Here is a 14,365-nt window from a genome sequence, read left to right as displayed (position 1 = left end):
GAGGTGCAGGGTACTGGATAGGGCACAACAGTATGTTGATGCTTGTGAAAGTGGGTACCCAGGGGCCAGGAGGATGTAGCTGTGTGAGTGTACAGGTCTGGAGTGTAATACTGGCATGCACTGGTCTAGGGTATGGGCCTTTTGTGCACATGCATAGAGCTATGGCAGCATTCGTGGGCTGGGGGCAGGTGTGACCTGGCTGTGTAGGTCAGGTCTTTCTCAGAGCTGGGAGGTGTAACTGGGAGCCGAAGACATACGCGGGTGTAAGAGTGCTGTAAACTGATGCACAGAGCTGGGTGCAGGTTGGGTGAGGCTGTGCGACATTATGGGCAGGGGGTTGGGAGAAGCTTGGTTATGGAGGAATTCACCTGCAGCTTTTATGTACTGGTGATAGCCTGAAGGGAACAGACAGGGTGATTTAGTGCTTGGGAGTGTTGCAGGAAAGGTGGGATGGGCTGCACTTGGGGTGGGGATGTGGGACAGGTATGTGCACTGGGAGTTGGTGGGGTGGAGGTGCTTGGAGAGTGGGGAGTGGGGGTGGGTGATGAGGTTCAGTAGCATGGGTTGTGGGATGTGTCACAGGTCACAGGGCTGCACTGATGAGGATAGTGCATTCAAGGAACTCTGCCTGGCTTACTTCTAGTCCCTGTCTCCCTGTCTGTGCCTCTGTGCCAGGCTCCAGCTTTCTGTCTCTCAGTTCTTTAGCCTCTGCATCCAGGGCCACCCTATGTGGTGCAAAAGGATCTTCCAAGTCCCATCTCTTTGCAATTGTAGATAATGCTGCTATAAACACTGGTGTGCAAATGTCCGTCTGTGTCTTTGCCCTTAAGTCCCTTGAGTAGATACCTAGCAGTGGTATTGCTGGGTCGTAATCCATTCTGCCATTCTATGTCTTTTGATTGGGAAATTCAGTCCATTAACTTTTAGTATTATTACTGTTTGGATAATATTTTCCTCCACCATTTTGGCTTTTGTATTATATATATCATATCTGATTTTCCTTCTTTCTACACTTTACTCCATACCTCTCTCTTCTGTCTTTTCGTATCTGACTCTAGTGCTCCCTTTAGTATTTCTTGCAGAGCTGGTCTCTTGGTCACAAATTCTCTCAGTGACTTTTTGTCTATAAATATTTTAATTTCTCCTTCATTTTTGAAGGACAATTTTGCTGGATATAGGAGTCTTGGTTGGCAGTTTTTCTCTTTTAGTATTTTAAATATATCATCCCACTGTCTTCTAGCTTCCATGGTTTCTGTTGAGAAATCTACACATAGTCTTATTAGGTTTCCCTTGTATGTGACAGATTGTTTTTCTCTTGCTGCTTTCAGGATCCTCTCTTTCTCTTTGACCTCTGACATTCTAACTAGTAAGTGTCTTGGAGAACGCCTATTTGGGTCTATTCTCTTTGGGGTGCGCTGCACTTCTTGGATCTGTAAATTTAGGTCTTTCATAAGAGTTGGGAAATTTTCAGTGATAATTTCTTCCATTAGCTTTTCTCCTCCTTTTCCCTTCTCTTCTCCTTCTGGGACACCCACAACACGTATATTTGTGTGCTTCATATTGTCCTTCAGTTCCCTGATCCCCTGCTCAAGTTTTTCCATTCTTTTCCCTATAGTTTCTGTTTCTTTTTGGAATTCAGATGTTCCATCCTCCAGTTCACTAATTGTAGCTTCTGTCTCTTTAGATCTACCATTGTAGGTATCCATTGTTTTTCCATTTTTTCTTCTTTGTCCTTCACTCCCATAAGTTCTGTGATTTGTTTTTTCAGATTTTCTATTTTTTCTTTTTGTTCAGCCCATGTCTTCTTCATGTCCTCCCTCAATTTGTTGATTTGGTTTTTGAAGAGTTTTTCCATTTCTGTTTGTATATTCAGCATTAGTTGTCTCAGCTCCTGTATCTCATTTGAACTATTGGTTTGTTCCTTTGACTGGGCCATATCTTCAATTTTCCGAGCGTCATCCATTATTTTCTGCTGGTGTCTGGGCATTTGATCAGATTTCCCTGGGTGTGGGACCCAGCTGGTTGAAAGGTTTTTCTGCGAAATCTCTGGGCTCTGTTTTTCTTTTCCTGCCCAGTAGGTGGCGCTCGTGGCGCTCGTCTGTCTGCACGGCAGTCGGCCCCGGAAACAGCGCGTGGAGGCGGGGGTCGCTGGCCCCCGCGGCTTGGGAGAGTGCTGGTCCTAATTGCCCAGCTGACCCGAAACGCCAAGCGTGATGGGAGGGCCCCGCTATCCAACGTTCCCAGTCAGACCGGGGAGCCACGTGCGTGGAGGGGACCCCAGTCGCCAGCCGCCCCGGCCGGGAAAACACGCACCCCTCGGGTATCTCACCGCAGCAGATTCTCCCTGCCCGTTCAGTTGTACTTTTGAATCACCATCTCAGTTGCCCTCCTATCCCTTCTCTAAATTTTCCATGGGGAAGTGCTGAACTCAAACTACCCTATTTGGTCATCTTCCCAAAACTCATGGAATGGCTTTTTAAATGGATAAAGAGAAAATTCTGGATGAGTTATGAGGAACTTAGTGGAGAATGCCTAGAATAGTTTGAGGAGACCATTAGTAGAAATGTGGACTCTAAAGATACCTCTGACCAGGCTCTAGAAAGAAATGAGGTGTGTGCTATTGCAGACTGGAAGGAAAGCAATGCTTTTTTTAAAATGGCAGATAATTTGGCAAGGTTGACCAGTGGCTTTGGCTGGAAGGCAGATTTTAAAAGCCATGAACTTGGATATTTAGCACAAGAGATCTCTAAATTAAAAGTGAAAGGTGCAGCCTGGTTTCTTTCTACTCACAAAGTACAGTGAAATGCAACAGGAAAGAGATAAGCTGAAATTGATGTTCTGGAAATTGATGTTCTGGGAAATTCTGGGCTTCCAGGAAGGGAGATCCCAGAGAATAGTGCCCCACATGTGGATTTGGCCAAATGTGGAACCAGTCAGCCATTTCAGAGAAGGCCAGGATTGGGCATGGAGTTATCCAGGAAGGGTCTGTGGAAACTCCTTATGCCTAATGGGTGTGACCTGAGGCTACAGCATAGAAAGCCAAGAAGAGTGTTGCAGGATCTTTAAAAAGAGAACCACTGCCAGTCAGATCTGAAAGGGACAGAGAAGGTACTCATTAGAGGAAAAATAACTTCAGAGGCAAAACCATGGAGGTTGGGGTCTAAAGTCAAGAAGTCTTGGGCCAGGAGAGCAGACCCATCCAAGCACATGGAGAGGATGGGCCTTCCACCTCGTGGCACTGAAAGAGTCATGCTGCCTCAGGCCTTGGAGAAGGTGGAGCGCATTCTTTGGGGTTTGGGGAGAGCCTGGCTGCCACCACTTGGAGGGGTTGAGCATGTGCCCCAGAGATGGCAGAGGGTCCGGGTGCAGCCCCAATCCTTGGAGAGAAAGCCAGAAAAAAGGTGGCCCCCCCAATGTCTCCCAAGTTTGCATTCAGAGAGAGTCAGGCCACTGAATAGGCCCTTGGAAAGGGTGGGACTGCTGCTTTCTAAAGCCCCCAAAATAAATGACTCTCAGACTTTGAAATCTAATAGACTTTGCCTTGCAGGTTTTTGAAATGGTTCCTTCCTCCCTATGGAAATGGGTATAAATACCCTATGACTGTTCCTTCTTTATATATTGGCAGCAAATAACTTGTTTTGAGTTTCACAGGCTCAGAGTCAGAGGCGAATTTTGCCTGAGTTAGGCCATGCTTCTAACTGACTTTGATGGAATTTCATACTGTTTCTGACTTTGTAGTGGTATTAGCCTTTTGTTGTATTTATATTGCTACTAAAATGGTTTAAGGTTCTCTGATATTGTTATGGAGTTAATGTATTTTGTAAATAGGAAAAACATGTCTCTTTTAGGGTCTAGAAGGTGGAAAGTGCTGGTTTGAAAGCATTTATGTACCCTAGAAAAGCCATGCTTTAATCCTAATCCCATTTTAAAGCAGCCTTTTCTTATAATCCCTATACAGTACTGTATGTTGGAAACTTTAATTAGATTATCTCCATGGAGATGTGATTCAATCAAGTGTGAGTATTAAACTTGAGTAGAGATATGTTCCCATCCATTCTAAGTGGGTCTTGATTAATTTACTGGAATCCTTTAAAAGAGGAAGCATTTTTGGAAAAGCCTGGAGATTTCAGAGAACTGAGAAGGATGACAGAATGCCACAAAACTATGAAGCAGAGAATCCACCAGCCAGTGACTTTCGGAGATACAGAAGGAAAATGCTTCATGGGGAGCTTCATGAAAGAAGAAGCCAGAAGAGAAAGCTAGCTGATTTCAGCATGTGTCCTTCCAGCTGAGAGAGAAACCCTGAATGTCATCAGCCTTCTTGAATCAAGGTATCTTTCCCTGGTTGCCTTAGATTGGACATTTCTATAGACTTGCTTTAATTGGGATATTTCCATGGCCTTAGAATTGTAAACTTGTAATTTATTAAATTCATCTTTTTAAAAGTCATTCCATTTCTGGTATATCACATTCCAGCAGCTAGCAAATTAGAACACAAGTGAACAAAATTAAACCATTAATGCTGGTATTAACAGGTATCCTAATTTTCTGGGTATGGTGAATGAAGAAGGAATATAGAAAGGTTTTTAAGGAAGAAGAGAGACTCTCTCACTGCTTCTTCAACCAGCAAGTCTGAAATTTATTAACATATGCTTATAGTATCCTCTTATTACCTCCTTTATTTCTGTGGGTCAGTGGTTATGTCCCCTCTCTCATCTCGGAATTTTTATTTGTATCTTTCCTCTTTTATTTTTCAGCCTGGCAAAGGACCCATAGATTTTATTGATTTTCTAAAAGAATCAACTTCTGGCTTTGTTGATTTTTTCCTGTTTTCATATTCTCAATTTCCTTTATTTCTGTTCTAATTGTCATTATTTCTTTCATTCTGCTTGCTTTGAGATTAGTTTGCTATTCTTTTTCTAGTTCTTCCAGCTGAACAGTCAATTCCTCAATTTTTGCTCGTTCTTATTTTTTAATATAGACATTTAGGGAAATAAATTTCCCTTTCAGGACTTCCTTTGCTGCATCCCACAAGTTTTGATGTGTTGTGCTTTCATTTTCATTTGCCTCAAGATATTTCCTGATTTCTCTTATAATTTCTTCCTTGACCCATTAGTTATTTAAGAGTGTGTTGTTTAGCCTCCATATATTTTTGAATTTTCTAACCTTCTGCCTGTTATTGATTTCTAACTTCATTCCATTATGATCTGAAAAAGTATTTTGTATTATTTCAATCTTTTAGAATTTATTGAGACCTGTTTTGTGATCCAGCATATAGTCTATCCTTGAGAAAGATCCATAAGCACTTGACAAAACATGTATATCTGTTGTGCCATACGATGTTCTGGAAATATCTGTTAAATCTAGTTCATTTATTGTATTATTCAAAATATATATATATTTTTTACCATATCTAGATGTTCTATCCATTGATGAGAGTGGTGAATGAAGTCTCCAAGTATTAATGTAGAGCTGTCTATTTCTCCATCCTTTGTCGTCAATGTTTACCTCATATATCTTGTGGCATTCTGATTTGGTATACAGATATTTATAATATTTATAAATCTTCTTGATGAATTGTTCCTTTTACTAATACATAGTAATTAGGTATTAACACTTGAAATTGCTTTACATTTAGGGTATAATTTGTCCAATATTGGTATAGCTCTCCCCACTCTTTCTTGGTAGATTTTTCACTTGAAAAGTATTTTCCCAATGTTTCACTTTCAATCTGTTTTTGTCCTTGAGTATAAAGTAACTCTCTTGCAGACAGCATATAAAGCATATAGATAAGTCCTATTTTTAAAGTCCATTCTGCCAGCCTGTGTCTTTTGATGGCAGAGTTTAATCCATTAACATTTAGTGTTATTACTGTAAAGCCACACTTTATTTTGTCTTTTAAACATATCTTATTTTCTCTTTTTACCTTTACTGATAGTCTTCATTTCTACACTTTTCTCCAGATTGCTCTCTCCTGTCTTTTCCTATCTGCATGCAGTGCCCCTTTTAGCATTTCTTGCAGATCTGATCTCTTAGTCTATACCTCTCCCAGTGAGTATTTGTTTAATAACATTTTGAACTCCCCTTCGTTTTTGAAGGACAGCTTTTCTGGGCATAGAATTCGTGGTTGGCACTTTCTCTCTTTTAGAACATTAAATACATCATACCACTGCCTTCTCACCTCCATGGCTTCTGCTGAGAAATCCACACATAGTCTTCTTGAGTGTCCCTTGTATGTGATGGACTGCTTTATTCTTGCTGCCTTCAAAATTCTCTCTATGTATTTGACATTTGACAACTGATTAATAAGTGGCTTGGAGTAGGTCTACTTGAATCTGTTCTCTTTGGTGGAAGGTATACTTTTTGGATCTGTAATTGTATGTCTTCCATAAAAGATGGGAAAATTTCAGTGACTATTTCCTCCATCAGTCTTTCTGTTCCTTTTTCTTTCTATTCTTCTTCTGGGACACCCAAACACATATATCCAAGCACTTCATGTTGTCATTCAATTCTCTGAGACTCTATTCATATTTTTATTTCTTTTCCCTATCTGTTCTTATCTGTGGAGGATTTCAGACGTTCTTTCCTCTACTTCACTAATCCTTTCTTCTGCCTTTTCAAATCTGTTCCATTTTTATCTCTTCTATTGTGTTGTTCATTTTCATATATTTTGCTGTATGTTTTTTCAAACCTTAAATTTTTCTTTTGTTTATCTAATGTGTTCTTTATATCCTTGATTTCTTGTGTCATATCGTCCCTTAACTTGCTGATTTGATTTTTGATGTGATTTTGTATGTTTGTTTGAGCATCCTTAATTTGGAGATTCACTCCTGTATCCCATTTGAAATGTTTATTTGGTACGTTAACTGTGCCATATCTTTGATGCTCCTGGTATGAATCATTACTTTTTGCTGACTTCTAGGCATTTGATTTCCTTAATTAGTTTATTTTGGAGATCATTTTTCCTCTTTTAACTAGGGTTTTCTTGTTGGATGGCTTTGTTTTAGATCTGTTCTTTGGAATTCAGCTCAACTTATTATAGAAGTGTGGCATACCTTCTGTTTAAGTGATTAGAATGTTTTAGTCATTGTTTTTCTGGTTCTCGCTGTGCCTCTATGGAAACTTTTTTGAGGAAGGTCTCCTTAGATATGGTCAACCCCTGTCAGATTTTCCCAGACCAGAAAGATCCACATCTCAGAGGAGGTGGTAATTGGTGTCAAGTTTCCCTGAAGGTGAGATCCATCAGGTTGTCAGATTTCCCTATGAAGCCTTTAAACTCTGTGTTTTTTCCTATTTTGCCCAGTGTATGGTACTTGTCAGCCTGCAGCTTCTTACCAGTGTAAAGTGAAAGTGGTGTGGTTTCTTTAATTTTCAGCAACATCTTCCTGCTAGTGGTCTTGTTGAGACAGAGGCTGAGTGAGGGGATGGACTTAGATAGCTTCTGTTTTCCACCCCGGGGTCTGAATTCCCTGAAGGAGGAATTTCTTTTCTTGGAAAAATACACCCTTTAAGGATTTATCCTCCCCATTCATCTGACTATTTACTTTGTCTTCCAGGCATGCCTTCATACTGCCCTTGCCTGCAGTGGTGCTGAAGCCTCAGAGTGCCAGAACCCAGATCCTCAGATTTTCCAATTAAGAATTGGACTTTATATATGGCTTTTTGTATCCCCAGACTCTATATGACTCCTTTACTTGGGGCCCATACCCACTATTTTTTATTGTCCAACTCAAAAAGGCTGTGTTGTTCTTTTTTTTTTTTTTTAATTTTCCATCAGCTCCACCCTCTCTCTGCTGAGGCATAAACTCCCAGTTCCTTTAGTGCTTATTCCAATTTTTATCAATGCCTGGGTTTTTTTTCAGCAGTACAAATTTGTTCATTAATTCTACAATTTGAGTGTGATTGAGCTATCTTCCTTTAACCTAAATGGGTCTGTTTCTGGAACTAGCCTGCCATACCCATGGGGGAGGGGCATTAGACTCCATGACTTGGGAGACTTACAGTTCTGTGTGGGTTTCAGGCATTCCACCCATTCCAGACTAGTGAAGAACATGTGTCCAGTCAGTGAAATACTACATACATTAGTTCCATACAGTTCTTGACCTTTTTCTAGCTGCACTGAAGAATAAACTAATTTCCACCCCTCAGCTTGCTGCCATCTTGCTTTCACCCCTGCCTAGAACAATCTTAAAGCTCTGCAACCATCCCCACTATGCAATTCCTGAACATTAATAAATTCACCTCAATAAAGAGACGCCATGTCCATTAGTCCTTGTTTGCCAGTACTTCTCCCTAGTTCCTGGAAACCACTAATCTGTACTCTATCTGTATATATTTGTCCTCTTTGGACATTTCATATAGATGGAATCATATAATATGTGATTTTTTGTGTCAGGTTTCTTTAACTTAGTATAATGTTTTCAAGGTTCATCCCTATTAGCATGAATCAGTGCTTCATTTCTTTTTCATGAATGAATAATGGCCCATTGTGTGGCCATATGCTTTCTAATCTTGTATCTAGCAGGCAATTCTGGCCACACAAGATCTTTCCATGATCCCTCTCATTTCTTAGGGAAGAACTAAATACTTCAGCTTGGACAATGCCACAAATAGCACAGACATTGCCAGACCATTTTATTTTTGATGTCCCATATTTCAAATATTTCCTTTCTTCATACTTGATGGGTGTTATGAACTAATTATATCGAAGCTATTACATTTCTGTTTGTATCCATTTGCTATTTGTTGTTATGCAAGGTGTGGACACCTTGATTTGCACCACTTGCTAATGTTCATGTGGAAGAAACTCAGTGACTGAAAGGTGATTGGGCTCCTGAAGTACACTTTCCAAGCCTGTCTCTGCCCTGGGCCTACATAAGAAAGCAGTGCTTGTTGTACTGGGATTCACTGTACACATGTTCCTTGTATTTCTCTGTCCGCATGTATCTACAATAATTTGACAGAATATCTCAAGATGCCCTTTTTATCCTTTGCCTTATTATTTTTGTAAATAAGTATCATTTGTTGTTTTGTGTTGTTTGGGACTATGTCTTCTCATAGGAATTTTGAAAGGCAAATCATTATGGTTCTCAGTGCCAGAGAGGAACTGCATTATGACCACTTTTTTCTATACACAGCTTATATTAGAAAATGATTTTTCTAATCTTTTTCACCCTGGTCCCAGGTGAATCATGAGGCCCATTAGGGATTTGTGAAACACAATTAAGCAGGGGCATCCTATACTATAAAAAACACACACTTCTCTTCCTGAAAGATCAAAATGATTGCCACTGTATGGTTACAGCTTATATTTTCACTGAAGATCCCTGGTAAGTCATAGGGCTTGTTTTTAAGCAATGAATGTGGGATAAGGAGGGTGATTTCAGTGTGACCATGTACCCCATGTAATATAATAGGCTGGTAAGCTACAGAGTCTTTCAGTAAAGTATTCAAAATCTAGAAGACTTCATCTTGTGGTTTCTTATGCTTTCCTGAATGATTCTGGATCAATGACTAAATACTGCACGAGAAATTTCAAAGTCAGCTTGACAAATCAAAGAAGATCTAGTTAATGATGTCTAGGCTGATTAATTACTGGAAAGATCATTTGGGAAATGTCAGGAAATATTACTTGTTTTGTCTGGGAATGATTCAGCAAGAATATTCATTATGTCATCAAAAATCTTAACAAATTTATTGAGAAATAGAAGATAAAGAGCTTTGGAACAACAGGACAATAATAATCCATCAGATTAATACATTTATACTTCTTTCCAATTATTTTGAATTGATTATTTCATTTAGTCTTCTCTGTCACCATGCAATGTGTTTCTACCTTCAACAGTATTTTATCTATGAGGAAATTGAAGCACTTAGAATTTCTATCATAACTTGCTCAAGAGCACTCAAAGTCAGGCAGTGACTGGTCCAGGACTGGAACATTGTTGATTGGCTTCAGAGTCTGTGCAATTAAGTGCTATGTTCCTCTGCCAATGTCTAATTTTGAAATTTAGGCTTTGGACCTCCATGTGACATTAAGAGAGAAGCAGTTTGAGGTTCAGTGCAGAGAGGACCTATCAGTCATTTGGAGCTCTCCTGAAATGTTAACAGGGTATCTCTAGGCAAAGGGTGTTTTCTGTCCCTATAGGGTTTGTGGCAAAGTTCAAATGGTGAATGCCAGAGAGGGCAAAGAGGAAAAACATTCCTCATTTTGTATGAGACATGGATGAGCTAAACATTAAGGTCCTTAAAAGTTTGAAATTATGGGCTTCATAGCCTAAATCAAAAGTGGAGTTATAGGTAAGCCTAACAGTTCAGTGTTTATGCTCTACAGGAGATCTAATTTTCCAGATCATTTACCATTTACATTGGCCTAAGAATTTTAAGTGTTTATAAAAGCTTCCCACCCTTTTGAAAACACGTGCATATTTATGCATGTAACATTACTCCCCTACTTGCCTTTTTGTCACACAGTCCTGTAACTCTGAATCCAAGAATACTCTTGGTCCCCTCTCTCTCAATCTCCTCTACCAAAGTCAAGGAGCCTCACAGAATTAGCTTCATTGGTATTCTTCCATTCTGGCCAGTTCACTTCATAATATTTCACCTTGACTATAACAGACAAGGTTTCTCGAGCCTTAATAGACTCCAAACCTTTCACCACGCTGCTACCTGATTGAATATTTTAAAGGCAAATCTGTCCTAGTCCCTAAAAGTTTTAAATTATTTGGTTTTATATGGAAATTCATACTTGAGCTTCTGCTTTTTTCATTAGCATCAACTACTATCTTTTTTGTTTATGAACAAATTTATGTATTAAAAATATTTATGTATTCTAAAGCTCACATTATGTTCCATGTTTCTGTGAATTTTTACAAGCTCTTTCATCTTCTCAAGATGACTTCCTCATCTTTCTTATGTGTATAACAACTAGCAATGAAAAGCAAAATAAAATATTTAAAGTTCATAAAAGGGGAATGATATTCAATTTATATGTAATGAATTATAGATATTACTTTTAAAAAGTTATTGTGATAACATATATTAAATGCACATTTTTCTAGTTTAACCACTCTGAAGTATACAATAAAACTCACATTATCTGCTATCATTACCACCATCAATTATCAAAATTTTTCTTCACATCAAACAGAATTTCTCATATTACATTTTGATTTACCAGAATCCATACAATGTAGATATCTCATATAGATTAAATAAATTTATATTTGCTTCTGAATTGCTTCTAACAGCATTTAGAACATAGTGGATACTTAACTATGTTTGTAGAATGAAATAAGTAGGCAATAACTTCTAATTTGTCTTCAATAATGTTACCTTTTAATATGAGGAAGATCTGATTTTGTATTTTGTGTATTTACTAAAAAGAAGTGTTCTTGAATGAATATGAATCTCAGAAAAGAAAGCCTTGAACAGATCTGTATGTGTTTCAGAAAAGGAAGCAATAAATTCTTTTGAAATTGACATCAAGTGGGTTATAGTTATCATTTATCCTTGAAACAATCAATGTTTATGAGGACAAAAACCCTTGCATACAGATGGGAGGGAGGATTGTGAGTTTCTTTTACATTCCCAATCTCTTATTTTAGATCTTCTTAAATGAATTTATCTTTTTAATTATCTGGTTGTAAGCTTTCATAAAAAATGTACTTTGCAATTTCTAAGTGAAGATAAATGTAACTTCTAAATTATTTCACATTTTACAGATTCTTCTATGGATATCTTATAATGCAATGTGGTTGAGAGATCTATGAAGGGCAGAAATAGTAAAGAGGATAAACATAGTTATGTGGAAAAACGTGCAGAGAAAATAGTTCACCTCCAGAAATCATTGTATTTTGCGTGGACAGAAGATGCGTATAGCTTTAACTTATGAAAAATTATATCTCAGAGGGAGTTCTATGGTATTTCAAATGTTTAAGAAGAAATGACTATTTCAGCCTTAGAGAAGGAATAATTTTATTGAAGTGGAAACAGAAGAACAGAGGGCAAATGTTGGCATTTGATCATTTAATACATGAGATGTACACATAGTTGACTGTGACGTATGGAACAAACTCTGATAGGAACACCTGAAGAACATATCTGTAGATACAAAACAGTCTATTTTCCCAGAGAAGAAGTAGATAAAGATGTAAGATCTGTGACTGTTTTTTGGAAAACCCTAAAAAATTAGGTTGAAAGCATTTGTGAGAGAATCTTCAAGAAAGAATCCAGATTATAAGGAGAGCACTGAAAAGTAACTAGCTTGACAGAAAAACACATTGGTTAATCTTGTCTTCTGACTTTGATCCAGATGAATGATTTACCACCACTGTACATACTTTATGCCCACTTCTGGTGTAGAATGATTCTTGAGAAATCTTTAATTTGCATTATATGATTCTTTTTTTCCAATAAAAATAGGCAGGTGACAAAAAAGTGCAAGTGATTAGGAGAGAGAGAACATGAGAGAAAGAGAATAGGTTTAATCTGGTAGTCATGGGCCAAAAAGTCCATGCAGTATATTTTTGTTCATTGAAAATGAGTAAGTTGTATAGACACATGATACCCAATGGTTGGTCTCTCAGAAATTCATGAGAAAGGAGAAAGAAATTGGACAGTAAGTAGTTAGAGTAGAAAATGTAAGGTGATACACTCATAATGTAACTAGAGTATATGTTGTAAATTCAATGGATGTCTCAATTTTAATTCAATTCTTGACAGGGAATAGAAGATGAAACAGCAATTCCACTACCTGATTCTGCTGACCAAATCATCATGCTGACATTTAATGACTCAGTCTTTATGCCATCTGTCCTAACACTCATTGGGATTCCTGGCCTGGAGTCTGTGCAATGTTGGATTGGGATTCCATTCTGCACCATGTACCTCATTGCTGTGACTGGGAATTCCCTAATCATAGCTATAATCAAATATGAGAACAGCCTCCATAAACCCATGTATATTTTTTTGGCCATGTTGGGGGCCACAGACATTGCACTTAGCACATGTATTCTTCCCAAAATGTTAGGCATCTTCTGGTTACATCTGCCACAGATTTATTTTGAAGCTTGCCTGCTGCAAATGTGGCTTATTCATTCATTCCAGGCAATTGAATCAGGCATATTGCTAGCTATGGCCCTGGACCGCTTTGTAGCCATCTGTCACCCCTTGAGACATGCCACCATCTTCTCTCAAAAACTTCTTACTTATATTGGAGTTGGGGTGACACTCAGGGCTGCCATTCTCACAGCACCGTCCATAGTGCTTATCAAATGCTGCCTTAAAGTCTATCGAACTACAGTCATCTCCCACTCTTACTGTGAACACATGGCCATTGTGAAGCTGGCTACTGAAGATATCCGGGTCAACAAGGCATATGGTCTATTTGTTGCCTTCACTATCCTAGGATTTGACATAATCTTTATCACCCTGTCTTATGTTCAAATCTTTATCACTGTCTTTCAACTTCCCCAGAAGGAGGCACGGTTAAAAGCCTTCAATACATGTATTGCCCACATTTGTGTCTTCCTACAGTTCTATCTCCTTGCATTCTTCTCTTTCTTCACACACAGATTTGGTTCTCATATACCACCCTATGTTCACATCCTCTTGTCAAACCTTTACCTGTTAGTCCCACCTTTTCTCAACCCAATTGTCTATGGGATAAAGACCAGACAAATTCGTGCCCAGGTCCTGAAAATATTTTTCTCCAAAGAAACACCTTGACCATTAGTGGATCTTTCTGTAAAGATTTCAGACTGATTCTAAATATTTTGAAAAGTTATGTTTTTCCTCAAATGTGAAAATTTGGAAAAGAAGTTTTCAACCTTCATAATCAAGGTGCTCATAACCAAGAATCAAGAATCAAATGCCAAATATCCCTGTTTTGCTACCAAGAGGAATACTTAAACTCTTTTACACTGAGATTTAAAATTGTTTAAGTGTTTCTTTTTCTTTTTCTTCTTTTTTTTTTTTTTTGCCTGTCCTTTAAAGCTAGATTCTCTTCCACACCCCACCTAGGTTTACAGAGAGGAGAAAATTGAAGAATCAACATGCATTCCAGGTAACATCATAGGAAGATGTCACGTTTTGATACTTTCAAACTATTTACCCCTCCCATAGCTCTAATTCTTAACATATTTCACTTTCTAATATCTGCTTTTGAATCTATATTTTGACAAACTTGGAATCTTTTTCTGTATTTTATACAGTTTCTCTGAAATACTGATTCATATAAAAATGATACAGATCAGGAATACCAATATCAGTCACACAAAACATTGATCAGTGCAACCACAGGCCATTAACTTTGGAGAATTTGAATAAGAAATTCACCAAAATAAAGATTATGAGAAAAAAT

General features: G+C 38.2%; 1 protein-coding gene across 1 annotated transcript; it reads left to right on the top strand.

The window, feature by feature from the left end:
- Positions 1 to 12,780: 12,780 nt before the first annotated feature.
- LOC143645176 (olfactory receptor 52A5) lies at positions 12,781 to 13,731 on the top strand. The gene has a single exon (XM_077114749.1). It carries the CDS (start codon positions 12,781 to 12,783, stop codon positions 13,729 to 13,731), a length of 951 nt encoding a protein of 316 aa, XP_076970864.1.
- Positions 13,732 to 14,365: the final 634 nt, after the last annotated feature.

Source organism: Tamandua tetradactyla, chromosome 8, assembly GCF_023851605.1.
Source record: "Tamandua tetradactyla isolate mTamTet1 chromosome 8, mTamTet1.pri, whole genome shotgun sequence".
Taxonomy (NCBI): Eukaryota; Metazoa; Chordata; class Mammalia; order Pilosa; family Myrmecophagidae; genus Tamandua; species Tamandua tetradactyla.
Note: the sequence above shows the minus strand (reverse complement) of the source record. Positions and strands in the feature narration are given on the sequence as shown.

What these genes read in the sequence shown, in the direction of transcription:
- LOC143645176 (XM_077114749.1), top strand. Translation starts at nt 12,781, where the DNA reads ATGCTGACATTTAATGACTCAGTCTTTATGCCATCTGTCCTAACACTC.